Source organism: Quercus suber, unplaced genomic scaffold, assembly GCF_002906115.3.
Source record: "Quercus suber isolate HL8 unplaced genomic scaffold, Cork oak 2.0 scaffold_478, whole genome shotgun sequence".
NCBI classification, from domain to species: Eukaryota; Viridiplantae; Streptophyta; class Magnoliopsida; order Fagales; family Fagaceae; genus Quercus; species Quercus suber.
The window spans coordinates 467,133-482,131 of record NW_027069929.1 but is presented as its reverse complement, the minus strand read 5'-3'; the positions used below and the strand labels follow the sequence as shown (position 1 = coordinate 482,131).

The 14,999-nt window shown below is 29.3% G+C and overlaps 1 protein-coding gene across 1 annotated transcript; it reads right to left on the bottom strand.

The window, feature by feature from the left end:
• Positions 1-1,884: 1,884 nt before the first annotated feature.
• Positions 1,885-7,895, bottom strand: LOC112001847 (4-coumarate--CoA ligase 2). The gene is made up of 5 exons (XM_024034013.2): positions 6,811-7,895; positions 3,376-3,574; positions 2,960-3,173; positions 2,648-2,750; positions 1,885-2,239 (listed from the first exon to the last, which is right to left on the bottom strand). Exons 1-5 carry the CDS (start codon positions 7,801-7,803, stop codon positions 2,120-2,122), a joined length of 1,629 nt encoding a protein of 542 aa, XP_023889781.2. The 5' UTR covers positions 7,804-7,895; the 3' UTR covers positions 1,885-2,119.
• Between the last annotated feature and the right edge of the window lie 7,104 nt (positions 7,896-14,999).

The window sequence follows — 14,999 nt, the reverse complement described above, 5'->3', positions numbered from 1 at the left end:
ACTCAACAATAATGGTTCCGCCATTGGAAATCCGGGTAGAGCTAGTGTAGATGGTCTTATTAGAGAGTAGAGATTCCAGAGGAACTTGGAATGGAGGTTTCTCTAGAAGTATTAGTTTCATCCACTCCATGGCCACTAAAAAAATGGGGTCTTCGTGATGGTCTTAATCTAGCAAAGAACCTCAATATCTTACCATTGAAATTGATGTTATGTCAGTTGTGAATATTATTACATCTCCTTGTAAAGTTTGTTGATGCATTTCATCCATGTAGTGGACTAATTTATGATTGCAGGTACCTTTTCTAGCATTTTGAGGAAGCCCTCATCAACCATACTTACTGTGAAGAGAATCATTGTGCAGATCTTTTGGCAAAGGAATGAAATTTATCTAATGATATTGTTGTTTTTCATTCTCAACCCCCTTTCTCTATTTGTACCAGCTTTTAGCTAATGCTTAGGGCATTGTCTGCACCAGACTTTGTAACCCTTAGTTTCTCTTAATAAAAGTTCCAGTTAACCAAGAAGAAGAAGAAGAAGAAGAAGAAGAAGAAAAAGTTAAAACCTACTCAAAGCCAACGACCCGATTCAACCCAGCCTAGTCTAAACCTTAGGGGTTGGGTTGAGTTGAATTTGTGATTTTTAAGTTGAAGAAAGTTGAAATAGGCTGTAAAATATCCCAAAACCAACCCAATCTAACCCGTCCTTAGTGAGGACGACCATGTTAATGTAGGAGATGCGCAATACTCAACTTAACCCATTGATATCTCCATTTTGTCTAATTGATCATATTAAATACTATAGTGGATTGGAGGGGATTCTTTTATACTGGTTTGAAGTAAAATTTTATCCTAAAAGTCTCTTATAAGTGAAAGATAAATACTATTAAGAAATTAAATAAATAAATAAATAATTATCAGGACACAACAATATTCTCGCTTGAATTGCCATCCAAAGTACTCGGTCGTTGACTCATTATTTCTTCAAATCTTTGTTGAAGGTCGTAATTAGAAATGGAAAAATAGTTCGCTCTTAGAACTACTCTTGCATGGCAGCCTCTCACTCTCTTTGTTGCAATGGTTGGTTTGCATAGGAAAAACTACCTTAAATAGGCGGCACAACGTGTGGGGCTGGCTACTATTCAAGAAATTTTCGCTTGAGCCCATGCCAACTGAAGGTATTGCAAACTTCCTATGTGAATTTCACTTGTGAAAAAGTGATTTTGAACAAGCGAGAATAATTTCTTTTGAGCGAGTCTTCTAAAACTTGAATTCTTCAATGCTGTTATTTATTTATTTATTTAACTTGAGTTAATATAAACAAAACTTAATTAAAATAAAAAAAAATAAATAAGTGCTCTTAGAGCATTTGTTAGCAAATCATTTTTAGAAAAATTTTATGGAAAAAGAAAAAAAAATTAATATTTTAACAAAATTTTCAATTTTCCATTTAAAAACTTTTTAAAATTGGTTTATTAACAATTGACCTAAGACCGCTTGTTATCGTTAACATAACTCTTAAAATATAACCATTATAACTAAGAGCATTATAACTCAATTGATATTTTTTTAATATTTTCAACAAAAATAAAGCATGGATCGATTTCATTTTTTATTTTTTTGATATTTGAAAACATGGATCAAAGTTGGAAGACAAAGTTAAAATTATTTTTTTTTGAGTACCACTAGTTTTCCCATGCAACACAAAAAAATTAAGGGAAAAAAAAAGGGATATACTTAAGGTCTGTTTGAATATTGTTTATTTTGCTGAAACTGAAACTTATTGCTGAAAAATATTGTAGATAAAGGTAAAAGTTAATTGAAATAGTACAATGAGACTCATGAATAGAACCAAAAAATGCAATGGGACCATGAATAGTATCAAAAATAAACTGAATAATGAAGTTTCATTTATAATTTGTATCCAAACGGAGGCTTATGTGTTAATTATTAAAGTAATAGTGTTCTTGCAATGAAAATTGCAATTGCGATCCTTTATACATGATTTCTTTCCAAATTCACACTAATTAAAGAAAGTCGCGGTAGCAAAGTTCAATAGCTTTCATATAGCTATGTATGATGCATCATCATCAGGGCTTGTTGCAATACGTGTATTCATTCATTCACTTTGAAAAGTCGGCTGCCAGTTTTTCACGCAAGTTCTTCCTCAAGATTTTTCCTGATGGCGACTTGGGAATCGCATCGATGAAAAATACCCGATTTATTCTTTTATAAAACACCACCTGCACAATATAACACCAGGGCTTATGTTAGAAAAAATTGGAAAAAAAAAAAAATCTACATCAATAATTTAGATATTTATGCATTATATTATTAAAATGGTATAATCATTACTTTTGTAATCAGCAATACATCAATTTTAAAAAAAATATATAAATGATAATATCTTTAATATTTTTTTATTAATTAAAACCCTGGAAATTTATGAGGGACTAAATTTTTTGGCTGATTTTTTCAATGTGACGAAATTGTTTAGAAACTCTTGCTATTAACAGTTACCAGAAGAATTCTTAAAAGTCTATAACTATTGATAAACATACATGGAAAAAAAAATATGTTAACAAAATGTTATATGTGTGCAAAAATGAGAATACAGTCAAATATTTCCAAAGATTAAAAGAGAAAGTCACCTGTTTAGAAACAAACTGCTTAATTTCGTCCTCTGTGACCTGAGAACCATTGGATCTCACCACAAATGCAACAGGGACCTCTCCTGCTGATTCGTCCTTCATGCTAAAAATGGTGGAACATTATTCATGTCAGTCTCATAATTAAGACTACTTCACAACCCAATACTAAGTAAGTACCTATATTCATTTAATTATTACTAACTATGTATATATATAGTTAGTAACTTAATTGAAAATTCTTGGAATGTTCAGAACTTAAATCTTATTGTCTCGTTGTTGTAATTATTGAATTATAAAAAAATAAAAACTTACGGGACCACAGCGACATCGGAGACGTTAGGATGGGTGAGTAGAATTGCCTCAAGCTCGGCAGGGGCTACTTGAAACCCTTTGTATTTAATAAGTTCCTTCAACCTATCAACAATGAAGAGCTCGTCTTCATCATCAATTAAGCCAATATCTCCTGTATGTAACCAACCTTCTTTGTCTATGGTTCTAGCCGTGGCCTCTGGATCATTAACATAACCTGTACATTCACAAAGCTAATTTGTAATTTCCATAACAATAACGTGTTAAGTCTGCAACAGATACAATTAAAAATACAAATTGTTTAGGCTCGTTTGAATGCACTTATTTTTTAAAAGCATTATTATATTTTCAAGACACAATTGTAGTGTTGCACGTACAATTAAGTATGATATATAAATAATGATAGTATTATATTATACCTTTCATGATTTGGTCTCCTCTAATGCAAATCTCTCCACGTTGGTTACGAGGCAAAGAGGCACCAGTTTCAGGGTCAACAATCTTCATTTCTGCATTTCTTACAACAGTGCCACATGCTCCTGATTTCACCTCAAATGGTTCTTTGGCAAATGCCAAACACATTGATAACACTGGACCTGCCTCTGTCATACCATATCCCTGTGTTTTAAACAATTTTTTGCCCTCTAATTAGTGTTGCACTTGGTAAGTAAACAAGTTATCTCGAGCTCGGGAAAAAAAAAGAAAAAAAAGAAGAGAAGTACAGTGTATAATAAATTAGTTATTCAAGTAATACTTATTTTGTATAATGTAGATTTTTGTGACAAGTATACCATGCGTAGGCCTCGTATTGTATGTTAATAATAAAAAAATGTGATACAAGCTTCTCTCCATTTTTTTTCCTTTTATTTTTTATTTTTTATTTATTTATTTATTTATTTTTATAATGGTAAATCCATTTTAAATTGGATGTGACAGTGTGTACACATTTAAATTTTTAATATTTAATTAAAATTATGAAATAATTCATTTCAAATGAAGAGAATTATTTTTAAAGAATTTAAGAAGAATGACATATCATTTATGTGCCAAGGGAATCCCTTTATAAATGTTGAATATCATTTATGTGCTAAGGGAATCCCTTTATATATGTTGAATGATCCCTTATCTTAGTCCCTCAATTATTGTATTATGCTTCATTTATAATCTTCCTATTTTATTATTGTTTGTCAAACAACTTTCTTTGTAATAAGACTACTCTAACCCTAATTAATATTCTCAACCAAAAGAAAAAAAAAATGAAAATCTTTTTACAACTAGGTTTGGAACAATAATATAATAGTGAACTTTTGGACCTTATCTATAGTTTTACTAACTAGTTTTTTATTTTTATTTTTAAAGAGTTCTGACTTCTAATATCTGATCTTAAAAATTGCTCTAACTTTATCATCAAAGCAAAATATTAATTAATTTTTCATTTAGACAGAGCTCAATCCTTAATACCAAATGAATTTACAAATGCATCACATCTTTAAAACAATAACCTTGAAATAGAAAAGTATGAGCCTCCACTATTGACTTTTCTATATCCTCCAAACTCCAACGATCTTCACCATCCAAATCAAATAATTTAAAACATCTTCCATCAATTTTATTTATTTTTCTCTATTCACGTTGCCGGCAGCATTGATCCGCCAACTCATTTATAGAATTTAAAAATTGAGAAGGCAAAAAAAATAATGGAACAAAGCAATCATTTTATTTGAGAATCAATTGGCACCTTTATAAACACCATATTCTTTTTAGTCTAGATCCATCGTCATGTACGACTAGGAACCAGCCCCACCCACCTACTGCACGCATGATTAATCAACAGTTGTCTTTTGTACCTTGAAAATTGTAATATGGCACCAAATTTTTTTTTTTTTAATTGTCCCTATTACTAATTTTTCTTATCTTATATTATTATATTATATGACCAACAAATACTCTTGCTCCTATAAAAAAAAAAAAAAAAAACTTTTGTTGAAAGTTTTTTTTTTTCAAATACTCTTGCTCCTATAAAAAAAAAAAAAAAAAACTTTTGTTGAAAGTTTTTTTTTTTTAAATTTTTTTTTAATTCGAATTCCCTTTCCACTTGTTATAAACAAAAAATACACAACAAAAAGTTTATTGTACTTGTAAGAAGCTAAAGAATTGTCACATGGCTTGGTAATAGGTGGGGTTGAAGTCCCTTTCTTTCATTTTTGGACTAACCATGTCCATAAATTTATTACAAATATGGTTGAGGACAATAATTTCTTATCATGTGCGCTTTTGGTATATCCTATTTTTGTTGATTTATAATAAAATAAAAACCATAGACATGTGTTTTCCCTTTAATATCTTAATATATGTGTGTCTTTTGAAATTAAAAGTTCTTATCTTCTATTTTTATTGCCCTTACCTTTTTCTTAAAAAAAAAAAAAAAAGAAACTAAAAATGTGCCACTCACATATTTAAAAAATAAAAGAAGTTTTAGTAAAATCATTATATCTTTATGTCTTTATTAATAGCGGAACCATCTCAATTCTCAAACTAAAACACACGATCACGAGGGGTTGAAAATAAAACAAAATCATCGAGTTTGAAGATTGAGTGATATCTAAAGTGCCTAGCTATAAAGAAAGAAGTAATGATGATGAGAAGGTGTCTTATGAATATATGAGAATAAAAATTTTCTTGTTCCATTAATGGGAGAAATTTCACTTTATTTTTTTATTATTCACAAATTATGGTTGGCAATGGATCAGGTATATCCTAACTCAGCCCGAGAATTTTACCCAAGGATACTGGAATCCCAAAACTTGATTACTAATCATACCCATTAACTACCTGATTTCTTACCCATGGATATATCTAGACTCGACTCAAATCCGATTTTTTTTATTATCTAATTTGTTTAAAATTAAAAATTATGCAAAGCTAGAAAACATAACATTTAATAAGGAAAGATATATTACAATAAACTAGTAAAATACGAAATTGATAGTTTTAAGTCCCACTAATTTTTGAAAAAGTATCATAATCAACTAATTTTGTCTTTGTTAAATCATTATGGGGAAAAAATATTTTATTATTACTAATTTTTTATTTAAAAAAAAAAAAAAAAAAAAAACTCCATCGGGTCTAAAAAATATTTTATTATTACTAATTTTTTATTTAAAAAAAAAAAAAAAAAAAAAACTCCATCGGGTCAGGTCAGGTAGGGTAATACCTTACCCAATCTGTCAAATTCGGGCATAGGAAATACCCATACTCAATACCCGAATTCCCATTGGGTAGAGTAAAATCCGCACACTTTAGGATAAAGTATTTGCTAACCTCTGGGTTTGGTCATCCCTAAATTCTGCAGTAAGTCATATGCCTGTTTTTATTTTTATTTTTTTAACTTTTGTTATTACTTTATAATGAAAAATAAAAGAACACGTGGTGACACCAACATTGGTGGAGTAGTAAGTGTATGATTCAGAATGTGGCAAAATGATATTATAGACAAATAAATGTTAATGAATGGCCTAAAAACATTGGTTTAAGAATTATTTTTAAAAACATTTTATGAAAAATTAATAAAAAATTAATTTTTTAACTGCTTTTTACATTTTCTATAATAATAATGTCAAATCTTTCTTAATATAATTTTTTGATAATTACTCTAACGACACCATTAACTTAAATTTTATTATAAAACACCTACCCAATCAATAAAAAAAAAATCAATTTAAACATTAATGTATTATATTATTGAAATCTACGGACCAATCAAATTGTCAATGACACGTTAGAAGCGAAATCCTATGCATTATCTTTGGCATTTTGCGTTAAGATAACAGTCAAAAGATGAAAGGAAACCGTACCTGACCAAATTTAGCATTGGGAAACTTGGCTCTGACAGCTTCTTCAAGCTCCTTCCCCAGCGGTGCCCCACCAGATTTGAGCATTCTTATGGACGATAGATCATACTTGTGAAGATCAGGGGACTTGGAAATCGACAACACGATTGGCGGCACAATAGGCATCACACTCACCTTATGTTTCTGTATCAGCTCCAACAAAGAACCGATCTCAAACTTCTGCATGATCAAAATAGCAGCACCAACTCTCAACCCACAAAGCAACACCGAGTTGAGTGAGTAAATGTGAAACAAAGGCAACACACATAGTATCACATCCTCACTGTGAAAATAAAGGTTTGGATTCTCTCCATCAACCTGTTGAGCCACACTGGTGACAAGCCCTTTGTGTGTTAACATGACCCCTTTTGGTAACCCTGTTGTACCTGAAGAATAAGGCAGTGCAACCACATCATCGGGACTAATATCGACCTTAGGAATTTGGCTTTCATTGGCTTGTGTTAACTCTGAGAAATGCAAGCAGCCTTGTGGGGGTGAGTCTATGCACATGATCTTGACATTATTTTCATGTGCCAAGTCCTTGACTTTGTCATAGTAACTAGCTTGCGTGATAATGAGCTTTGCGTTGGACCCCTTTGCTTGTTTTGCTATTTCAGCAGGCGTAAAGAAAGGATTGGCAGCTGTGGTTGTAGCACCTAAATGTGACGCACCAAGGAAAACAAAGACAAATTCAGGTGTGTTTGGTAGCAAGATAAGGATAATATCTCCTTGTCCAATGCCAAGCTTGTTAAGGCCAGAGGCAACCTTGCGAGAAATGAGATCAACATCATAGTATGTGTATACCTCACCTGTTGAACCGTTGATCAAACATGGTTTTGAGCCAACTTTGGAAATGTTTTCAAAGCAATAGGAGTGTAGAGGGAGGTGTTTTGGTATGTAGATGTCAGGGAGTTTTGATCGGAAAATGAATTCCTGTTCCTTTGTTTGGAGAGCCATTTGGGGAAATGAGAGGGATGGGGAGATTGGGAAACGGGAATTGATGAGGAAAATTTTTGGTGTTGTTGATTTGAGATGGAAAGGAAAACATCGATCGTATAAATGTTGATAACTTCAGTTGGGGGTTGGTGAAATGGGGGTACTTGATGGGGATTATGGAATTGTTTTGAGGGTGAAAGTGGGAACGGAGGAAATTGAATAATAAGCATCATGGTTGGTGAAGGAGACTATGGAGTTGGTTGGTGAGATTGGTTTGGGTGGTGGGGTCTTATTGGCATATGTAGTTGAGATAGTGCTATTTTTCTTTTCTTTACTAAAGTAGGCTTTTTACCTACCACAGCTCCACAGCATGACAGAGACTAAGAGACCTCTCACGGCTGCTGGACCAGAACCAAGTGTCTTCCTTTACCTACTCCCATGTCTGCAAAAAATATTATTGTTCTGAGGTTTTAAGCCCAAGTGTGCTTGAATTTGATGTAAGCCCAAACCAATAATAAGCTACCACAGCCTGCAATGCTGCATATATAGCAATGTAAGCACTAGCATCCGGTGATGTAAAAAAAAAAAAAATATATATATATATATATATTTTTTTTTTGCATTTTCTATTTGTCATTGTTTCATATTTTATAATTATCACAAGATAGTTTATTATCAATTGTCACATTGTAAATGTAGGTAGATGTGACCACTTTTTTTTTTTTTTTTTAAAGTTTGTATAATATTATTATTTTTATGAAGTTGTCATTATTTATTTGTCATTGTTTTTATAAAAATATTTTAAATTAAATGACAAAACTCAACCTATTGGCACTGTACTTTATAATACAATAAGTGTCTACTTAGTTAATCAAATGCTTGAACTTCTAATTATTAAATTATATAAATTTATAGTATATAGCATACATTCACACAAATAACATTATAACAAATAAAAAATACCGAACACAATCAGTATCAGATACTCACTCACATACATATAATATAAATTTATAATAAAAAGAGACACCCACTACTCACAAATAATTTATTTTTACTCTTAGAGAGACTTGTGATTTATGTTCATTGTTTAGTTAATTTTAGGATGCTAATCTTTTTGTTGCTCAGCTTTGGGCCAAGATGATATGTGGTTAGGGTGTACAAGATTTAAGGTAGGGTGTGCAAACATATTTTAAAGGGTAAATTATACTAATAAAATATTATATATATATATATATATATTCAAGTCAGGGGGTTCAATTGAACCCCCTTAGCATATAGTAACGCCGCTCTTGGACCATTTCATTTTGTTAAGTAATTTATATTTTAAGAAATTGTCATTATTTATCTGTCTTTATTTTTATAAAAAAAATTAAAACTAAATGATAAAAACCAACTCACTTGCATGGTATTAATTATTGTCCCACACAATCACACTCATCCATACATAAATAATACTATTTTTTATTTATAATATATGTGCACACATTCACTAACTTAACACAAATAATACTATTTTTCTATTTATACTATACAGGCATGGTATTAATTATTTTTTTATACATAAACAATCACTAACTTTACTTTTTTTTTTTTTTTTAGAATACTAAATATTTTAACACACACACACGAAGAGAAGGAAGAAATGTCTTAAAGAAACTGACAGTGATGTATATCTAAAAGGGTCTAACTCTTGGATACATAGCGCAAACTTTAAACTTCTTTAACTCACACTCATTTTTCGATGTGAGATTAACCCACTGTTTTTTCTTTTGAGAATACTAAATATTTTAACACCCACATAGGAAAATGAGTGTGAGTTAAAGAGGTTTAAAACCTATACTGTGTATCCAAGAGTTAGACCATTTTGGATATACATTATTGTCAGTTTCTTTAAGACCTTCTCCCCTTTTCCCATGTGTGTGTTAAAATATTAGTGTTCTTTAAAAAAAATTACTATTTTTTTCTTGAATATTAACTTTATAACAAATAATTATTATAACATGATAACAATACACATACATGTAACAAACCCTATTCCCTAATTATTAAATTGTATAAAGTTATACACATACATGTGCACACATTCACACAAATAACATTATAATAAAAAAATAACGCACACAATTAATATCACACACACACACAAAAATTATAAATTTATAATATAAAGAGACATTCACAACTCACAAACATTCACATTTTACTTTTAGAGTCAAAGATGCAGAGATAATCAAATAGAGAAGAGAGATGAGATGAAATTTATGAGAAAAAGGGAGAGTGACTTGTGATTTGTGTTGTTGATTGGTTTTTGGATGGGCTAATCTGTATTGTTGTTTGATCTTGTGCTAAGTTGATCTGTGATTAGGGTGTGCAAGATTTAAGCTAGAATGTGCAAGATTTATATTAGAATATGCAAATATATTTTTAAGGGTAGTTTATATTAGTAAAAAAAAATATTACATATATATAATTTTTTTTTTTTCAAGTCAGAGGGTTCAAATGAACCTCCTCGAGTACATGTGTAGCCGCTCCTGAGAGTTACAAAAATTTTGCAACATTTTTTATAAGAGTTTATATTCTATAAGAATGTAGTATAAAATTTCTTTTTACAAACTTTGCTGACCATTATTTCTTTTAACTTTTTAGTTTATTTACTAATACGCAATTTTTTAAACCTCACTTCTTTAAACCTCACTAATACGCAAATTTTCAACAAAAATATGCATCCAAGTGGAAAAGGTTCAATATTCATCAGTCAATCATATTAAACGCAATATTTCTTTCTGCTAATATGATCAACTTACGTAAGGAGTGGAAACAATCTATCGTTTCGAAAGAATGAATTCCAACAAAATAAATCATGACAAAACACACTAAAAAGATGTATAATTAGTACTATTTCGTATATGTTAAAAGATACTGAAATGTAATTATGCTAATTTATTTTGTGTTTGTTTAGCAAAAAAATTTATTTTGTGTTTGATTAATACAATTGTTCATATTTATACATTTTAAAAATAAATAACATAATCTTTCACATGCACATATTTTTAATCCACATAAACATTTCAAAATGTTTTTCATTAGCCTAAATATTTAATTTTACATACAGTACTTTTGTTGAGAACACTACCAGCAATTGGCGTGGTTTGTTTTTTGTACTTTGTATGCTGCGAAAAAAGTAAAACGCAAGATCATTAAAAAAACATTTTGAACATGAGAGATTCTTTTGACTGCTTGGACAAATTAAAAAGATGTGTTACTCGTTTTCACTTATTGAAAATATTTTCAATTATAATTAGTTTATTAGTTAAAGAAAAAAAAAACGTAAAATTCAGTTAACATTGTTGAAGTTTGAGCTAATGTCAGTCAAGTCGAAAACATTTAAAAACTAACTAATTTTATCATTAATCATTGTTAGAGAGAAGAAAAAAATAAGTAACAATTTAGTAATTGAATTGGTCAATTTTGAAATGTTGTCAATCTTGCTGATATTAGTCTAAACTTTAGAGATGTTGACCATATTTCACCAAAATAATAATAACAATAAAAAAGTGGTCAGTTTGCATCTTTGTTAATTCTTGTTTGTGGATAAAGTTAAAAGAAAAAAGCCAACACTATATGCAAAATTGATGTGCATTGGAGATTTTTGTTGTTTAGATTCTTTAGAAGGATATTACGGTCTTACCCATAAAAGATTGATTACGTATCTTTGTATCAAAAATACAAAAAAACAAAAATAAAAATAAAAACAAAAAGTAAAGGCAAGATTGATTATGTCCCATGAGGTGTGACAGAACAATTTTTTTTTTTTTTTATGAAAATAAATAAAAACTTTTTTTTTTTTTTTTTTCCTTACAAATCCTTTTGTTCAAGATCTGAAATTATTAGATCTCCTTCTGATCTTTGTTCTTCTTCATGTTCTTTCATTTCTTCTAGATCTGATCATAACTTCATACCAGTGTCTGGGCCAAAAATCACCGGAAAAGTTGAAACAAAAGGAAACCGTTCGAACCTCAAAAACCGGTCACGGTTCACAGAACCGGGCGGTCGGACCGCGGTCCGTGCGGGTCCCTGCTTTTTTGCATGAAACGGTTTTTTCACCCTAAACAGACCGTAAAACTGAACGGTTCGAGGTTTTTCCGGTCGGACCGTACGGTCCGGTCCGGGTCTGAAAACCATGTAATTAGAGTAAAAGACGCAAAGATAATCAAATAGAGAAGAGAGATGAGATGAAATTTATGAGAAAAAGGGAGAGTGACTTGTGATTTGTGTTGTTGATTGGTTTTTGGATGGGCTAATCTGTATTGTTGTTTGATCTTGTGCTAAGTTGATCTGTGATTAGGGTGTGCAAGATTTAAGCTAGAATGTGCAAGATTTATGTTAGAATATGCAAATATATTTTTAAGGGTAGTTTGTATAAGTAAAAAAATATTACATATATATAATTTTTTTTTCAAGTCAGAGGGTTCAAATGAACCTCCTCGAGTACATGTGTAGCCACTCCTGAGAGTTAAAAAATTTTTACAACATTTTTTACAAAAGTTTATATTCTATAAGAATGTAGTATAAAATTTCTTTTTACAAACTTTGCTGACCATTATTTCTTTTAACTTTTTAGTTTATTTACTAATACGCAATTTTTTAAACCTCACTAATACGCAAATTTTCAACAAAAATATGCATCCAAGTGGAAAAGGTTCAATATTCATCAGTCAATCATATTAAACACAATATTTCTTTCTGCTAATATGATCAACTTACGTAAGGAGTGGAAACAATCTATCGTTTCGAGAGAATGAATTCCAACAAAATAAATCATGACAAAACACACTAATAAGATGTATAATTAGTACTATTTCGTATATGTTAAAAGATACTGAAATGTAATTATGCTAATTTATTTTGTGTTTGTTTAGCAAAAAAATTTATTTTGTGTTTGATTAATACAATTGTTCATATTTATACATTTTAAAAATAAATAATATAATCTTTCACATGCACATATTTTTAATCCACATAAACATTTCAAAATGTTTTTCATTAGCCTAAATATTTAATTTTACATACAGTACTTTTGTTGAGAACACTACCAGCAATTGGCGTGGTTTGTTTTTTGTACTTTGTATGCTGCGAAAAAAGTAAAACGCAAGATCATTAAAAAACATTTTGAACATGAGGGATTCTTTTGACTGCTTGGACAAATTAAAAAGATGTGTTACTCGTTTTCACTTATTGAAAATATTTTCAATTATAATTAGTTTATTAGTTAAAAAAAAATGTAAAATTCAGTTAACATCACTGAAGTTTGAGTTAATGTCAGTTAGGTCTAAAACATTTAAAAACTAACTAATTTTATCATTAATCATTGTTAGAGAGAAGAAAAAATAAGTAACAATTTAGTAATTGAATTGGTCAATTTTGAAATGTAGTAAATCTTGCTGATATTTGTCTAAACTTTAGAGATGTTGACCGTATTTCACCAAAATAATAATAACAATAAAAAAGTGGTCAGTTTGCATCTTTGTTAATTCTTGTTTGTGGATAAAGTTAAAAGAAAAAAGCCAACACTATATGCAAAATTGATGTGCAATGGAGATTTTTGTTGTTTAGATTCTTTAGAAGGATATTACGGTCTTACCCATAAAAGACTGATTTCGTATCTTTGCATCAAAAATACAAAAAAAAAAAAAAGAAAAAAGAAAAAAAAAAAGAAAAAAAGAAAAATTTTCTTTTAACTTTTTAGTTTATTTACTAATACGCAATTTTTTAAACCTCACTTCTTTAAACCTCACTAATACGCAAATTTTCAACAAAAATATGCATCCAAGTGGAAAAGGTTCAATATTCATCAGTCAATCATATTAAACGCAATATTTCTTTCTGCTAATATGATCAACTTACGTAAGGAGTGGAAACAATCTATCGTTTCGAAAGAATGAATTCCAACAAAATAAATCATGACAAAACACACTAAAAAGATGTATAATTAGTACTATTTCGTATATGTTAAAAGATACTGAAATGTAATTATGCTAATTTATTTTGTGTTTGTTTAGCAAAAAAATTTATTTTGTGTTTGATTAATACAATTGTTCATATTTATACATTTTAAAAATAAATAACATAATCTTTCACATGCACATATTTTTAATCCACATAAACATTTCAAAATGTTTTTCATTAGCCTAAATATTTAATTTTACATACAGTACTTTTGTTGAGAACACTACCAGCAATTGGCGTGGTTTGTTTTTTGTACTTTGTATGCTGCGAAAAAAGTAAAACGCAAGATCATTAAAAAAACATTTTGAACATGAGAGATTCTTTTGACTGCTTGGACAAATTAAAAAGATGTGTTACTCGTTTTCACTTATTGAAAATATTTTCAATTATAATTAGTTTATTAGTTAAAGAAAAAAAAAACGTAAAATTCAGTTAACATTGTTGAAGTTTGAGCTAATGTCAGTCAAGTCGAAAACATTTAAAAACTAACTAATTTTATCATTAATCATTGTTAGAGAGAAGAAAAAAATAAGTAACAATTTAGTAATTGAATTGGTCAATTTTGAAATGTTGTCAATCTTGCTGATATTAGTCTAAACTTTAGAGATGTTGACCATATTTCACCAAAATAATAATAACAATAAAAAAGTGGTCAGTTTGCATCTTTGTTAATTCTTGTTTGTGGATAAAGTTAAAAGAAAAAAGCCAACACTATATGCAAAATTGATGTGCATTGGAGATTTTTGTTGTTTAGATTCTTTAGAAGGATATTACGGTCTTACCCATAAAAGATTGATTACGTATCTTTGTATCAAAAATACAAAAAAACAAAAATAAAAATAAAAACAAAAAGTAAAGGCAAGATTGATTATGTCCCATGAGGTGTGACAGAACAATTTTTTTTTTTTTTTATGAAAATAAATAAAAACTATATATTAATTTCATCTAATGATTCCTTAAGATTTAAAAACTCTATATATATATACATATATAGTGGCGGCTTCAAGAATTTATTTCAAAGAGGCCATTAAGAAACTTAAATTAAATAAAATTTAATAAAAAAAGAACTTAAATATATTGAGTAATTGATAAGAAATAAAAATACATGAAGTTTTACAATTTTTTTTACGAGTTTTTATATTGTGAAATTGTTATACGATAGTTCATTATCAATTGTCATTATCTATTATTTTCAATATGGGTAGGTG